The sequence below is a fragment of the Salvia hispanica genome, chromosome 1, assembly GCF_023119035.1.
Source record: "Salvia hispanica cultivar TCC Black 2014 chromosome 1, UniMelb_Shisp_WGS_1.0, whole genome shotgun sequence".
In the NCBI taxonomy this organism is placed as follows: Eukaryota; Viridiplantae; Streptophyta; class Magnoliopsida; order Lamiales; family Lamiaceae; genus Salvia; species Salvia hispanica.
The window spans coordinates 50,980,245-50,997,887 of record NC_062965.1 but is presented as its reverse complement, the minus strand read 5'-3'; the positions used below and the strand labels follow the sequence as shown (position 1 = coordinate 50,997,887).

The following is a 17,643-nucleotide window of genomic DNA, read 5'->3' as shown; positions in this document are numbered from 1 at the left end:
CTTTGTTGTAAGATAGGGCAAGGTACTTTAAACAAATAAGTTTTAGAATTTCAATTGGGATGTGGTAAAATCGGACCTTACAAGCATCAAGTACCCTGAGCAATTTGAAATCCATGTCCTCTATTGGCACTGGATATCGGTGGTAAGGACCAAAACAAAGGAGAGAACGGGTAGTGGATGCACAATCACTTTTTATTGAACCATACACTTGTTTGAAGGCAAATAACATGTTACTATGGGCACACAATCGGCGTTGGTCTTTTATAACATCATCGCCACAACTTTGTAAAACATGCAGAAACCTGATCTTACTAGCTTCTTTCTTACACATATGCTGCCAGCAAGAATGCACGCGAAACTAGTTTGTTAAAAACCATGATTTTGGGTTTAATTCGTTTAGAACAAGGTGATACTGGTGATCAAGCTTATCCCAACAGTCCGAAATAAAATCATTCAAAGTTTCTTTTCCAATTGGCTCAAGAAACCCCTCAGCAATAAACCGGTCCCAGAGAAAGTCTATTTCGATATCACTATATGGAGGAAAAGATCCCAAATAGAGGAAAAATGTTTTTAGATATTGAGGTAAGTAGTTATAGCTTGGGAAAAGTACCTCTGATATTTGATTATATGCATCCACAAAGACTGAATTATGTTGTTTTTTGGCTACCTCGGTCCATAATTCTTGGATACTCTTGTTAAGCTCTTCACGGTTTAGGAGCTCTTCAGTCATACTCTTGTTGGCTTTTGATAGGAGCTCTGCAACTGTGACTATCATAAGCGGAAGGCCTTCACATTTCTCTGCAATCTTCTAGCCCAGTTCTTCAAGGTGAAGAGGGAAACCCTTTTCACCGAATATTTTTGCACCCAGTAATTTCTTACTTTCTTCGTCATCCAACAAGCATAATATACCCTTCGAAGTAGGATCCTCCAATTCTTCAAGTCTTTGCCTACTTGTAAGCAAGACTCGGACATTACTCTCATCTATATACTTATCCAATACTCGTGTATCCCATTCCCATACATCATCCATCACGATGAGGCATTTCTTATCCTTCAATCTTTTCCCCAAAAGTCCAAGTAATTTCTTGTTGTCATCATTGTCTCCTTGGGTGACCATCTGGTCGTAAGTTGTATGATCCACTTGAGCTAGAATGCTTCGTAATATTTCATTGTATTCACACTTTCTGCCCACTCTCACCCATGCTCGAAGCCCGAAATGTCTCTTAATCGCTGGATCGTCAAATACTTTCTTTGCAAAATTGGTCTTTCCAACCCCTGCCATCCCAACAATTGATAACCACCCTCCATTTTCAGCAAGAAGAAGATCCTTGGCTTCTTCAAATTGATCAGTGTGTCCAATCATCTCTGAGCCGATTCCACCAATATCAATTCTTGAGGAAATAGTTTCGCCTTCTTCTTCGGGCATATTCAGCAGCTCAATATCGTACTCCTCCTCCATCACCGCCACCCTCTCGAGTAAGTAATCAACATAGTGCTTTAGACTCTGTAGATCAAAAGAGAAAGACAAGTGATCTCTCTCACTTTCGAGCTGTGGAAGAATCTGTTCATACACATGAGATTCCAGTAAATCTTCGAATTCCATACGACCTCTTTGATTCGCTCGTCCAAATCATTCATCTTTGTCCTGATCTTGCAGTAGCAGGTGTCGTCCAATTTTAGCAGAACTTTCTGCAAGCAACCCATGGCATCGTAGGCAGGTTGTAAGATTTGTGGAGAGGGAGAAACTAGCAAAATGCGCGACGACTGCAAAATGCACTGAATCGTATTCTTGAGAGAAATCGTTGCACTATAAGCAGCCATCACCAAACTGAAATATGAGTTATCAAGGAGGCTGCAATTGCTAAATTGATTTTGCTAATCACAATGTATTGCTTATCAACAAATATCAAGCAATTGATTTTGCTAGTCACAATGTATTGCTTATCAACAAATATCATTTGTCTACTAGTGTTCAATCATTGAAGTTAACAATCAGCATTGTTAATAGTGCAAAACTAATATAAGCCGGCTGAGGAGAATAATATTTTTCCATCAGTATTGTTAATACAAAACTACAGTAATATTTTTAGACAAGTTAATGGATCGAAATATGTATTAAAAATTTAAAAACGTATCATAACAAAATATGTTATTTTTATAGAATGGAGGGAGTATAATTTTGACAATTATACTCCACTTGTTTTACATTTTCAGTATAAGTGATAGTATATTTTCCTTTTTAAGTTTTTGCACTCGAAATGAAATATTTCTTAAAATAGAAATAACATACTTTCAGATTTTTTTTCTTTTATTACTTTATTATATTTCACTTAACTCATAAAATAACACTACTTAAAAGTTTAATACCGAATTGGAAATATTCCACTTAAAATGGGACGAAACGAGTATATATCAACAAATTAATTATGGGTTTTGTTCTATGCAAAAGTCATTCTTAATACAAAAATGCTGAACTAAGTATACGAATGTCATTTTTAGGTCATTATTAGCTTATTTTTAGGTCATTATAGTAAAGATGACCTAAAATAATCTTAACATGACATCATCCGAATTTTATAATGTGACATAAAACTGTTTATAATGACCCTCCGTGTTTTATAATTAAGTTTATCTCGATATACTGTCATAAAAAAGTTCAGAGACCGCTTTGTAATTAATAAAAGTCTAGGGACTACATTCTACAAGAAGTAAAAGATTTGAAGTAAGAAGAGCCACGAATGATAATGGCGCATTTTTCTCTTATCCGAAACATTATTTTTTTTCGTCGCACGAAATCGAAAGGATACTACCTACTGGTAAGCTCACATTTCAATTGATCTAATTTTGTGAAGTTTGTATGCTGATTCACGGTCTGCATTATCTATTTTCTCGTGTTTGTATAGTTTCTGCTCATAAGTAATGAAGGTGTTTTTGATTTTTTTGGATGAATCGATGGGGATGTATTACTGCTTTTTGTCGAGTATCTGTTGATTTGGGCTATATTTTAAATAATTGCAGTGGTTTTAATCGGGTGAGAGTTGAGATTTTGGAATTGTTAAGAAACTAATAATTCTAATGCTTTTGTTTAGGTTAATTTGTGTTTGTACTTATTCAAATTCGTCAATTTGAGCTACTAATTGCCATAAATTTGTGAACTGAAATCTGAAACTAAGTTAATTTTTAAGATCATTGGAAAGGCGCATTAGTTTGAAAATGTGATGTAGAAGCTATGAAGGAAATGTTAAGAATTCCTTATGGTAGAGTCTAGTTACAAAAATTACTAGCTAAACCGCGTTTTGTAGAGTCTAATGGCCTTTTCTGTGTTCGTGGCGGATTGAAAGATCATAGGAAGCGAGAAAGTATAATTCTGATGAAATGTTGGCACTGATAAATATGATGGTAGTCCAACTCTTGAATGGCAGTTGCTTAAACAATACGATTTCGACAAACGTAAACAGTTCGTGTTCATATTTAGTACTGTATAGCGAGATAAGACTCTTTATAAAGATTCAATTTACAATACTTGATATTTCTCCACTTGTGCTTTTCCTGGATGTTTTTGCTAGTAAGAAACAATAACTCTGCTGTCGGTGTTACATTGAGAAAAAGTATCAATCTTTAGCATTCAGAGTGTCTCTAGATCTGTTAACTTCGTTCGTTTTACATAAACATCCACAATAATAGTTGCAACATTGCAAATTTCAGAAGAGTGCCTCCGAGTGTCTTACGTCTCATATTGATGCTAACATTATTTTATCTTTATTTACAGATTATCCACCGAGGCTGGCAATCATCTACAGTTGATGGTTGCTGTGTGGATGACAGTTAAAGCTTGCATTATGATCCTAGGCAGATTATGAGGATTTGATCGGAAACTGGTGTCGTATTGTCCGGAATAGTGGTTTATTTCATTCTGCATCGATACCTTTCAAAACCTGGATGTATGGTGCACACTCTGTTCACATTTTCAGCTCCATTTATCTTTTTGAGAAAAATAAATGGACATATCGATTTTGGGAGTTCCATGGTATATAGAAGCTTGTTTTGGGTTAAAGGTAACTCGGTTGATTTGAAGGCAGTGCCCATATGCCAAACTGGGAATTCTTTACTTACTAGAAGGAACACTTCTTATATGCATTCATCTAAACTCAAGGGTGTGCTGGATAATAATGTCGAAGAATCATCTGATGTTGATGATGATGATGAGCTCTGTCCAGTTGAATGTGTAAAAGAGTTTTATACTGATGAAGAATTCTTAACGATTCTTGAGAAGGCTAAGGAAACAAATGCATTAGTTGTTGTGGATTTTTATCGAACTTCCTGTGGAAGCTGCAAATACATCGAACAAGGCTTTGTAAAGATATGCAAGGGATCTGGTGATCAAGATGCTCCCGTTATTTTCCTGAAACACAATGTGAGTGTATTTATCAACTTCTTGAACCTCCCAATAGTTTTGATTTTACGAGTATGATACCAATGCTTGTACTTTTACCTAAAACAAGCTCTTTACTTGTTTACCCTCTTCTTTCTTCTGTCAACTACTTTAGGTAATTGACGAGTATGATGAACAATCCGAGGTTGCTGACCGCCTCCGAATTAAGGTAAGATGTTTCAGCTGTGGGAATTGGATATGAGTTTATATTATTACATGACAAGATAATATCTTCCTATCAAAATTTCACATTTAAGTCTAAAGTAAAACTGTTAAAATTTTTATGATGTTTGGAGCTCTTCTTATAGCAGCCACACTGCATATCTATGATCGAAAAATTTCAGCATGCCTTCCATATCTAAAGTAAATTCATGTAATGCAGACGGTTCCACTTTTCCATTTCTACAAAAACGGTGTCCTACTTGAAGCGTTTGCAACCAGAGACAAGGAGCGAATACGCGACGCCATTCTCAAGTACACAGGTTCTGCTCCTCAAGAAGTCGAATCGATTGCATGATGTTTATAGTATTTTTCTTGTATTACTACCATACGACTCTAGCGACGCTGGTGCATAGATTATTCAGTCGCTACATTTGTAACTTACTTCCTACATGTTGAAACTCAAATTAGCAGAACAAGTACTGATATATAATATGAGTTGCTAAACTCGATTGTATCATTGGAACACCAGAGTAAAGCAAATATTACCACTATATAACTCTCATGGACTGCTACTAATATCAATAATTGGTTTTAAGATGGAACCTCGTAAAACTTCTATCATGGTATCAGAGCCGCTCGCTACTGTGTGCAGAAACTTCAATTTATGTAACAGTATATCCCGGCCTTCATGTTTACTATGCATATGATCATAATGTGGTGAAGTAGATTTTTCAGATATGAGATTTTAAGATTCAAGTAAAAATCGGCATTCTAATTTGGCATTTTTGCTATGATTAATTAGTGTGTTCAGCACAACCTGTCAATAAAATTCTCATTCACAGCATGACTTTTCAAATGTTGTCTTTCATTTTTATTTTTGGCAGTTACAACACACCCAGTTTTTTTTTTTTTATGTTTGAGTGACATATCCACAATGGTTTTTGGTTTGGATTGGACTTTTTAAAATCAGGTTGGACTTTTCAAATATTTTGTTGTAACAGTTTAAGTTCCAATCCACAGTCATGAAAGAAATTTACAGGATTCCACTTTAAAACCAATTATTGATAAGGGAAGTAGCCCATTAGATGCATATAGTGGTGTCAGTTTTCTTTTACACTGACGTGAAAGGATATTTAAAAATGAACCGACGTGAAAGGATATTTAAAAATGAAATGAACAAATATCTCACTTTGATGTAAAGTATTAAATAGAATCACTAAATAAGTCTCATGGATTACTCCACTTATTACCAATTAATTTTAAGATCGAACTCATGGATTAGGATATCATACCTTTCACATCCTAGTGACATAGTAACATCTTACCAAAGTATTAAAAAACAAGAAAATATGACAAAAATGTTAGAACAGAGGGGCCTGAATCCTGAGATAATAGTAAAGAAAAGTAGTTCATATCTTTGAGAGTATGCTCTCCAGCTGAGTGTGGGGCAACTAGACAACAATGTCTCACACAACACCTGGTTCACTCTAAGCCTCTCATTGAAAAAAACAGACCACTTTATGTAAGAACAAAAATGGTCTCAACACTTGGCCTCAAGCATGTGGAACATCATCCCATCATCACCAATTAAAAACATCTTACAATCCATTCAAGACTTTCTCTTTTTCTAACAAAAGGGTGTAACCCCATTTCTTTTATTCCCCTCCCATCATTACATCACACCTCCCCTTTTTGTTTCTATCTCATATCAAAGTCAATAAGAAAAAATTAAAATAGGACTAATAGCCATCAAATTTAATCATAAAATTTAATCTCGGAATATTAAATCACATTCAAATTTTTCCTATTGTCTCGTCCATCTGCAAAATGTCGTCATTTTGAAATCATCAAAAGACAAATATTTTGTAGATAGATGAGACAAGTTCAAAAAAATTGAAAATAATTTCACACTTCATATGACTGACAAAAAATCTGACCAAACCTTTTTATTTAAATGACTATATATATTATTGAAATTGAATACTAATTTGATTTCTAATAAATAGCTAGTACATACAATTCTTGCATGCTAGCTGCAATTGATGCAGTCTTGCAAACTAGAATTTGAACATTAAAAGAAAAAAACTAGAGGGATGTATCTTTATACCTCCCTCTCCAACATAGATGCAAATGAGATTAGAAAACAAAAAAGGCAACAATAATAATTAATGTGATGAAGCAATGTGACAATATTTTATGGTGATGTGATGAGAGATTGTTTGGTCCATTGATCTTCTTCATCATCTTTTTCTCTCCAAAATCTGGCTGGGAGTCCATGCAAAGGAATTGGAAATGGTCCAAACTGAATCCCACTTTCAGATTCCACCAATTCATACCTACAACAACACAATCCAAAATCATGAGAAACACTAGCCATAAAAGAAAATATCATGCACCACTTACTAAAGTGGTCCCTCTCCCACTCCAATCATGTACTTGACTCGGCTCGATTCGACTCGATTCCTATGATATTCTTACACATAGGCTGAGGACAGATATAACATGGGATTCTTTCCACAGTGAGTGCTTTCTCACTTAATTGGTTCTTTTTTCCATTTGTGGATATCATCTCTAGGTTTAAGTCACCTATTAGAAAGCAATATCAATTCATTTACATCACCTCATTTTAGATCTATCCAATTAATAGGATACTGCACTGAACATATAAAGTACCGTATTCTCCATCAACATTAGTTGCACAAGAAAAGATTCAATTTTTGTACTAAACTGTATACAAAATCGAGATATACAATCTCATAGTAATTTTTCTGCGTTCGCTCCTAACTCAACTCCATTATTAGGAGGCACAAACATGTGCACTAAAGTGATTAAAATGGGACAAATTGATGTGAATATATATATACCTGAATTGAGAAGCTAGGTGATGCACCAAAATGAGCATTTGCAGCTTAGCAAGTTCGTTACCGGGACAAGAGTGAACTCCACCTCCGAAAGGGAAAAACGTGTTTGGTTTTGGTGAATCCTACAATTTCATGCACACATTTAACGTTGCCAATCAATCATGTCTCAATATACAAGTACACACCACTATTAGTGGATGTCTTGTAATGTAGAAAATTCAACATGGCATATGAATAAACAAGTAAGAATATCTTGGGAATCTTGTGAATAATTATTTAGCTTGCTTTAAAATGTGTTTTTTGTGTTTCACTTTTTAATGCACTAGATGTGATAAAAGTAATGTATATATATGTACCTCAAATCTTGTTGGATCAAACTTTTGAGGGTCGGCAAAGAATTCTGGATTGTGATGAATATTCCTAAACAAAGGCATGACTTTCCATCCTTTTGGAATTAGGCATCCTGAAGAAATACCAAATTTATGTGTGAATTTGGTTACAAAAATATCGTATTTACTCGTTCATTAGACTAATAAAACGAATTTTAGAAAATCTCAAAAATTCGTCGCGAATTGCACCTTTATATTCTACATCCGTGACTGCCTCTCTGAAAGTGAAAGAAATAATGCTTGCCATTCTCAAGGTTTCCATGATCACCTGAAATATTTTTAAAAATTAGAGCTATTTTTCAAGCTGACATACTCATATACTCCATATTAATTTGAAATGTGTACATCATTTTTAAAAAAATACATCCAATCCTAAAATTCATGTGTATTATGAAAATTAATAGAATATGATAAAATCCACCAACAATATTATGTACTTGTGATGCATGTAGTATTTATACTACACTACTAATTCAGTTATTCAATGTAAATACATGACCTTTCAGTATTTTTCGGGTTTTTACCAAGACCATTTTTTAATGCAAATACACGAACTTACTAGTGTTCTAATTCTTGCCCTGGCGGGAAATCAAATTAGAATTGATCTGACTTACACATAACATATCACTACTATAGCATGTCAACATCCTAGTGATTTTGACACGCCATAGTTAATGTATTTACAAGCAAATAATCCTCGTAAAAACCATTGTTGTTTTCTTGCATGCAATTAAAAAACCTAAATTAAGTCATTATCTATGTGTATGTATATCTTCAATTAAGACAACAATAAATGTAAAAACCTTGTTAGTTAAGGGCATATTTCTTGTCTGATTCCACGTCAAAACACTCTCTCCTTCGTCGTTGGCTTCGTATATCGCCTTCTGCTCAGCCTGCATGCCATTTTCCAACCGATCAATACACACACAAACACACACACACACAGAGATCTAAAGAGAGAAATACAGACCTTGACAGCCTGCAGAAGCTTAGGATTATCATGAAGGTATTTAACTAGCCACGTCATGGCGCTGGCGGTTGTATCTTGCGCAGCAAACAGAACTCCGATTACGTTATCACCGATCTGTTCATCGCTCAGAGCTCCGCCATTTTCGTCTTTAGAGCTCAGCAGACAGCTCAGTAAATCCTTCTCAGTCTCAACCACCTTCTTCTCCCTTCTTTCTCTGCTTATCTCACCGATAATTTCGCTCAGCTTCTTCCTCGCCTTCATAATTATCGTGAAAACAAACAATAATATTTAGCCATTCAATCGTGAAGATCTACTGTGGATGCATTTCTTCGAATATCAAGGGGTAATTTTTTTTTAGTTCTATTTTTTAGTACAGTTAATTTCACTATGAACGATTTTTAACGTTCGTTATAGTATTTTTAGTTAATTATTACGATAAAAAATCATTTTTCATTAAGTCGTCGTATATATATATATACGCAAATTTTGATTTACCTTTTCGCCTTCGTGTTCTTATTTAGTTTTTTTTTTCGAGTGCAGTTAAATTTACGGTGAATGCAGGGAATTTATGCGTTCGTTATAGTTATTTTAAATTTTACGATAAAAAATTGTTTTTCTTTAAGTTACACTATGTGTATGCAAATTTTGATTTATATACCTTCATGGCCTTTCTATATGTGGATCCTGGCAAATTTGTTGGGAAAGAATTGTAGCCTCTCTCAACTTCACCATAATTTTTCTTCAACTCCTGTTTGTAGCCAAGCTCGAGGTGTCCAAAAACGGCTAGGATGCCGACTTCGAATGACAGCTGTAGGTAGCCAGGTGTCGCAAGGTGAGCTCAGCAAGAATAAAACAGAAATCTCGTGCAAAACAGAAAGATATTATTTTTATAAGTATAAAGCAAAAGACCTTTTTCATCTCATTGTAAGTGTTGACTACTCCACCGTCTGCCCACGAGCGCAATGCTGCAACCACGGCCGCCTGGACTCCCGGGACAAGCCTGCGGAGCGACTCCGGGTACAGCCCGGCCCGAACGAGTTTCCTCAGCCGGAGATGGTAGTCGCCCTGGTGGAAGAAAAGGGCCTCCGGCCCGATCAAGGCCTCCTTGCTCTTTGGGAAAGTGGGCTTGAACAAATGGGCTTGAGTTACCAGGACAAATCGGGCCGCGTCCGGGCCCGCTAGCATCACACTAGGGTAACCTAGAATGTGAGTCTTGAAGATTTCTCCATACCTGAAAAAAAAAATTAAATAATTTAATTATTTTTATTTTTTGATATTTTTATATACTAGCAAAAATGTACGTGCATCGAGAAAAAGATCGCTCGCACCTTTTGTGTCGGGTGGAGAGGAAGATGTTTGGATCTTGGGAGTAGAGACGGAGGGTTTCGCCGATGAAGGGCCAGCCCATTGAGCCTGGCGGGAGTTTAGTCTTGCCGTCATTGCGTCTTATTTTAATGTATACTGATGAAATAAAATACGAGAAGATGACGAGCAAGACGGGGAGAAAGATGGAACAATTGTCCATATCTTTCTCTTGAGGTATTGAGATATATTAATGACTAAGGTTGTGTGAATGGTTGATGGGTATTTATAGGCGGGAGAAGGTTGTGAACGAAAAAAAAAGTGGCTAATAAAGTTCACTTTTTTATTAAGAAAATAATCAAATTTTATGTATATCGTTTTCCTTTTGTCTTTAATTTCATTTTACAAATTAGATTTTCTATCACAGTATTTTGGGACGTTTTTATTGCATTTATACAATTTGGTATAGTAACATGGAATAAGAAACGGTTGAATTTTTTTACCATCGGCAAGAGTTTAATATGCAAGACAAGATTCTGATTTTATTGTATAAATAAAAAATTAAATTGTCGATATATATTGTCGATAGGATGTGTCTAGCAATTCATAATTATATAAATTAAATGAAATACCGATTGATTTTTGTTGAAATAATTAATAAGATTTGTGATCATTTGCTCTCAAGAGTCAAGATATTATCAATATATTGAATCTATTGAATGACTGAGACATGACTTACTAACTAAATTCTACTGTACCTTATTTCTGGTTCATATCGTCCTCACCAAACAAAAAATTGTACCCTAAATGATCTGAAAAAATTTTACATCACCAAAAAATAAATAGCCAGCTGATAGCTAGCATTGATAATTTCTGAAGTTATAATAAGCTTACAATAACCCAATATAAAGTGCAACTTTGAACTAAGCAATATAGAGTTGTAATCAATGTCGAACCTTTCTTAAAGACCGAACTAGAGAACAAATCTGGGCCATAAGATCTAGTTTTTTGATGAGATATGTTGTTGTGTAAATTTTTTTCGCTCTTCATTACAAGCCAATTTTACTTCATTGTATAGGTTTATTACTTCATTCTGTACGTAATACATTGAAACTACAACATGTTTTTACTTGCTTCAAGTAGGTTTTGAAATGATTCAACATATGTTTCGTTCGAATTCATTGACATGAGTTTTTACTTTATTCACATTAAAAAATGCAATTTATTCAAGTGAATTTATTACTTCATTCAGAAACGTTATTACTTCATTGGATAAGGTTTTTACTTCATTCCAGTAGGACTTCAAATGCTTCTACACATACTTCATTCATATAATTTATTATATTATTCCATGTGTTTATTACACCATATCAGCGTCGTAGCGGTGATGATAGATATTGTAGAGAGAAAGAACGGCACGCGACGGCGAAACTGCATTTACGTACTAGAATGAAGTAATAATCCTATTAGAATGAAGTAAAAACCTACCGGAATGAAGTAATATATTTTGGAATGAAGTTAAATATTCGTAACGTGTTAGTATGACTTATTTACTTTCGGATGAATAAAAATAGATTGGTGATGAAGGAGAAAATAATTTATAAATTTGTGAATCTCATCCATAAAAAACTAGATCTAAAAATCCTAATTTAGTATGGTTCAATGGTTCAGTCTTTAAGAGTGAGGTTTGTGAATAATGGGACTCAAGTAATATATAATTAATTCATGCTTTAATTTTATACACAATATACATCACATTGATTTGCATCGTTTACCTCTTCCCTAGCTATGTGACACATATTGGTATAATCATACCAAAACTTTATAAGCCATAACACGTTTAAAGCTTGTGTCTACCATTAACATACCAAAGAGTTGCGTTTGCGATATATTTGTGTGTTCATATTTGGAAATTTTCATAGCTTTCAAAATTCAAAATCATTACAGATATAATTATGTTATATATAGTGGAATGTACATACAATAATATTTTCAGATAACGTGTCAAGCTCTGCATCTCATTGTTTTTGAGTTGCCCAACATGTCACCCACCTCACGTGCCACAAAATCTTCCAAGATACTCGGGTTAAGGCTCTGTTTGGCTCTTCATTTACTATTTTCAAACTTTCAAAATAAACATGTACTCTATCTCTTCGCGAATAGGACTCTCATTTTTTTCCGATACAAGTTTTAATAAATGTTAATAAAAGTAAGTGGAAAAAGTTAGTAGTATATGGGTCTCACTTGTATTTATTAGTTTTAAATAAAATCTGAGTGGAATGAGTTAGTGAAATATGTGGCATATTAGCATTTATAGTACAAGTGAAGCAGGACTCTTATTCGCGGACGGACTAAATGAAAAAATGAGACTCCTAATCGCTGATGAAGGTAGTAATTCTTTCATTTCTGGCTAAATATTAGATTTTGCCTTTCATTTGTCGTTTTTATTGTACAAGTCTCTATTTTAGAGCAGCTTCAAAAGGTACCCAATGTTTTCATACTCTCTTATATACCTTGCAATTTTTTTGCATAAAGTTGCCTCTAGATTTCGACAGGCACGAGGTTCTCATAGTAGTGCATCGCAAGCGTGAAGACCTGACAGTAGTGTTGTATGTAGGTGCGACGACCTATCAGCACTGTGTCAGAGCCTATTGTCTATTGACAGGTCATCCTATCTAATAAAAAATTATACTCCGTATTTTACGATGCCAGTAAGATTGAAATATTTTCATTAAAATGCTAAAATAATATACTCCCTTCGTCCCATTGAAAATGACTCACTTTCCTTTTTAGTTTGTCCCAAAATGAAAACACTTTTATGTCTACTTTATTTCATCTCTCTTATTTTACTATCTCTTCTTAACACACAAAATAAAGTTGCATAAAATTTCGTGCCACCCAAGAAAAGGGTCATCTTCCTTGAAACGGAGGGAGTAACAAAATTGAATATTTACACGTTTTTATATGAAACTGCATTAGTTGTAGGCATTTTTAAACTGTAAAATCTGTGAAGTGGAGCACAATGTTGCTCAAGTCCACTTTTGACCTAATTATATTATGATGTATTATGATTGTTATAATTAAAGAGTTGGGCATATTTGTACTTTGGTGTATAATTAAGTTGAGTTGAGTCAAATCATGCTCCAAGCCAAACAATTCTCAGGTTCAAGATATTAAGAACAGCTACTTTACCATATCCTCTGAGATTATTCAAAATATCTAAGAGTCATGAGTTGTCATTAAGGATTAGTTATCTTCAATAATTACTAGCTAGTTGAAGTAACTAATGTTAGAATAAATCCACCTTAAGAATTTAAGTGAATATGATGAGCTAATTAAGTTGTAGGATGGAGTATACAATTCGAATAAACCAAGCTCAAAATGTAACAACATATGGTCAAGGTCACATTTGATATCGCATATGCAATCTTATATCCCTAACATTATTCATATAATGATGAGAAACTGACTTGAAATTGGATGCCCAATAAATTCTTCCCTGACAACGATCACTCAGGAAATGTTTGGCCCAAGATATGTCAATTTTAAGATGCTCATGGCTCTTACAACAGTGCACTTTATTGGGTTGGATTTAAGAGTAATCACAATAGGACTGTCGCAGCGGCAGCCGTGTTGCGAATTATTCTAGCATCCGCAATGGGCGGCTAGCGACCGGCTAGCCGATTCGTCGCGCTGGCCGATCGGCTAGCCGAACCATTGGAGTCGGCCGTCATGAACAATGGCGAAATGCGTGGCCGTCTTCGGGCAGCCATTTGGCGGCCGATGCAGCGCCAATTTCTGATGTGATAGGTAGATTTTTAGTGTTGCGGCGTGCGGGAGAGAATGGATTGCTATTCTTTGTCTATTGCTGGCCTAGCACCATTGCGGATGCTATTATTTTAATTCAATTATTTTAAAATTGTTGTTTGATTATGTAGAGTTTTAATTAATCATTTTATTTTAAAATTTTAATTATGTATTTCAATAAAATTATGAATTAAAAAATTAGTAAGATGATAACTAATGTAGGTATGATATAATTTGTGGCCTAATTGTTGTGGGTGTTTGGGTCTTGACTCTTGACCAAATAAGTTGTTGTGACAATTATTGACATGTGAATAATGTAAGTTTATTGTTCATTCGAATCCGGATTGTTATGATTTATGAGTCCTTAGAGCAGTTAATTTTGTAAAATTGTTGAATATTTTATCAAAAAATATTTAAAACTAGGAGTAAAATTTTTGAGTTTGAGATAACTTCCAATTTTATTCTTTCAAATGTTAGGTTATTTGATAAATTTAAAATGTTTCGTAAATTTGAAAAAATAAATGACAATAGTAAAGTTTTGAGAATCTGATTTATGTAGATATGCACACACCATAAAAGCTGCCACTTAGATCCATGCAAGTACAAATTATTGATAGATTTGAATACGTGTAATTCATTCACTTTAGAATGAGATATTGTCTCTGAGATTTCATCTGATCTTCATCGATTCTCAAGCTATGCTATGAGATAGCCTATAGGCTAAAGTTGTCATTTTATATGTATATTTGTATCACTCATACGATTCTATTCAAGATTGAAATGTTTCTATTTTTTCGAAATGGATTTTGCATGATTGTTTTTTAATTGAAGATTATCTTAAGTTTTTTAATTTAATGGGTTTTGGCTTAGTGACACTACTTGAACATGTTTAAGTGATGGGACATTGAGTGATGCATGTGTTATCAAAAATTAAAAATGTTTACTAATAATAGGTTAGTTGGTAGATTAAGAAAAATAGTTTTCTAGTATATAAAATTAAATGCAACATTATTATTATTGTTATATATTGAAATTATATTATACTCCTGCATTAAGTTATCAATGTAGTTTGGTTGGATTAAGTGATTATCCCCATTATTAGTTATTAAATTCACAAATTTGTGAATTTATCATGACCGGAATCCGACTAATTATTTCACTATAGTTTCCTTGTCATTGATTTCTTAGAAAGTGATTATTAATATTATACTTGGCTCTCTTGAAATATTTTTGAAAGTTGATCGATTGAAGAGAATATCCGATCGAGGTGAAACTCCAATAAAGATGCACCTAGTTAAAGTCAATCATTCTTGATGATTTCAAAACTTTCCACAATTAGATTATTCAACTACGCATTGTCCCTAATATACCGTACACAATTGACCTTTAAATATTGCATTTTATGGAGTACAATACTTGCCACCATTCTAGCTAGTGTGTGTTTTTTGTTTTCTTCTTATCAAGTCGACATCCATGGATAAATTTATAGATATACTATAACATCTTAGGTGACATTACTTTTTTCCGACTCGATTGAGCATATACAAGTCCATCGGTAATGGAACGTCTCTTTGGCATCCCTTAGTCGTTCTAATTGGGTCTGCATCTAATTTTTATCACTATCCTATCACGTATCCATCTCACTCATTCCATTATTCATTGGTCTTTCGAACTCAAGTGTTCAGTGCTGCAAAACATATCTTCACCCGCTAGGTTACAAGTTGCGAATTTTATGTATTAATTCAATACATTGATTTATATAATAAAGCGAAAAAATCGAAGAACACACAACTTGCGACCTTTCCCTTCACAACGATCTTCGGCGCCAACGCTTTCTTTTCCGGTGATGCCCTAGTAAACTAGCTTGGAAACATATTTATATACACATGTGAAAAAATATCACATAAACACAATAAATTTAAATACCAATTTCGATAATCCATCTAGTGAAGTTGGCAATTCTAATTATGATATTATGCACACCATTAAATCCAAATTTCTAGCTAGCTTATTAGGTCATATAATTGTCTTAATTTCATAATTTAAAGCAAGATTAAATTTAAATTTTGGATTTTTGTAGGGTTTGAAAAGGTAAGTGAAGAAGAAGGCCCTATAGACATTATTTTTTCAAAAAAGCAAAATAAAAAGTTACTATTAGTGATGCTACATAACAAAGGATAAGATTACATAAGTACTCTTTTATTCTTTTTTGGAATAATTGAATTGTAACTTATGTTGGAGATTAATACACGCATCTCAAATTGTACCTACTATATTTTCTACTTCACTCCTTTTTCTTTTGAGGCAAGATTAAAGAAAGAATAATTACTGGTTTATTTTTTTGTGTAGAATAAGGATAGAATTAAAAGGACCAGAAAAAAAGATAATAGAAAATTGATGATAATGAAAAAATGGATAGGAGAGATGCTTTAATGTAATAATATACGACGGGATTTTGACGCATGATAATTACATTGATTGTGATGGAACAATCAATAGAATTTTTATGAATATAATGATATTTTTATTGTGTTCTAAATAAAAAATGATTATTTTTGTGCATGTACTAAGATGAATAAATGGACTATTTATTTGGGTGTCCGATGTGATAGATTAGATAAAGTCAGGTATTGTGAATATTACTCGATTAGATAAATAAGGTCTTACACTTACGCTTATAATAATGTCATGTAAAATTAGTATTGATTTTCTCTTATGATAAACTTAATCTCAGACAATCCAACATAATACAAATTCTCTTAATACCATTTAAATTATCCTAACAAGACAAACATGAATTTCAGCAAGTTAAATCAAGACGAATTTTACAGCTAATCAATGAAAATATTAATCACTTTATTAAAAAGATCTCTGCATGAAGATATCAAAAACAAATTTCCAGCTGGTGTGGGATCAAAAGTTGATTATTTAGATAATAAAGTTTATGGAAAAAATAATACTCAAAAGTGAGTGCTTCAGAATTTGACAGCTCTTGCAATTTCCACTTATATGTATACAATGGTCAAAGTAGATTTTACAAAATAGAGCCCTTTTAATAATTATAATCTTCAACAGTTTATCAAAAGCTACTTCTCCTATTAAAATAGTACTCCGTCCCTGAAAATTTGTCACCTATTTCCTTTTTCGTTCGTCCCTAAAAGTTTATCACTTTTCACTTTTACCATTTTTAATAGTGGATCTCATATTCCACTAATTCATTTTGACTCACATTTTATTATAAAACTGATATATAAAAGTATGACCCACATGCCACTAACTTTTTCAACCCACTTTCTATTACATTTCTTAAAACTCGTACCGGGTCAAATAATAACAAATTATGAGGGATGGAGGGAGTAATGCTTTTACTACTGATTTTAATGGCCTCAATCATTTTGTTTTCAGTATATTGTGATTATTATAACACAAGTGCAAATTATACCCAAATAAAACACCACAAATGTAATATCTATAATGTATCTACACATGTACAAATTTTTTTATGTGTTACAAGGAATACAAAAACAATTCAATATAAACAAGAAAAAAGACACAAAATCAACGTATAGGCAAAAAACAGAACGCTCTATCCAAACCCACCTAAAAAAGCAACGGACGAACATAAGAAATAGAAGCGAAGGGTATCATCCCTGGAAAGCAATGGTCTCACAACAACTCCAGGCCAGAGAAAAAGGCACAATAAGGCAAAAGAAATAGAAT

The 17,643-nt window shown here is 33.6% G+C and overlaps 3 protein-coding genes across 3 annotated transcripts; 1 reads left to right on the top strand and 2 right to left on the bottom strand.

Annotated features, from left to right (window-relative positions):
* Positions 1-808: 808 nt before the first annotated feature.
* On the bottom strand, positions 809-1,363 carry LOC125200155 (putative disease resistance protein At1g50180). The gene has a single exon (XM_048097895.1). The coding sequence runs from the start codon at positions 1,361-1,363 to the stop codon at positions 809-811; it is 555 nt and encodes a 184-aa protein (XP_047953852.1).
* Positions 1,364-2,738: 1,375 nt separating this feature from the next.
* On the top strand, positions 2,739-5,111 carry LOC125214804 (thioredoxin-like 4, chloroplastic). The gene is made up of 4 exons (XM_048115969.1): positions 2,739-2,816; positions 3,770-4,414; positions 4,548-4,601; positions 4,815-5,111. Exons 2-4 carry the CDS (start codon positions 3,944-3,946, stop codon positions 4,947-4,949), a joined length of 660 nt encoding a protein of 219 aa, XP_047971926.1. The 5' UTR covers positions 2,739-2,816; positions 3,770-3,943; the 3' UTR covers positions 4,950-5,111.
* Positions 5,112-6,537: 1,426 nt separating this feature from the next.
* On the bottom strand, positions 6,538-10,381 carry LOC125207547 (abscisic acid 8'-hydroxylase 4-like). The gene is made up of 9 exons (XM_048106936.1): positions 10,143-10,381; positions 9,724-10,045; positions 9,473-9,622; positions 8,815-9,069; positions 8,648-8,737; positions 8,034-8,112; positions 7,812-7,918; positions 7,459-7,577; positions 6,538-6,930 (listed from the first exon to the last, which is right to left on the bottom strand). Exons 1-9 carry the CDS (start codon positions 10,337-10,339, stop codon positions 6,789-6,791), a joined length of 1,461 nt encoding a protein of 486 aa, XP_047962893.1. The 5' UTR covers positions 10,340-10,381; the 3' UTR covers positions 6,538-6,788.
* Positions 10,382-17,643: the final 7,262 nt, after the last annotated feature.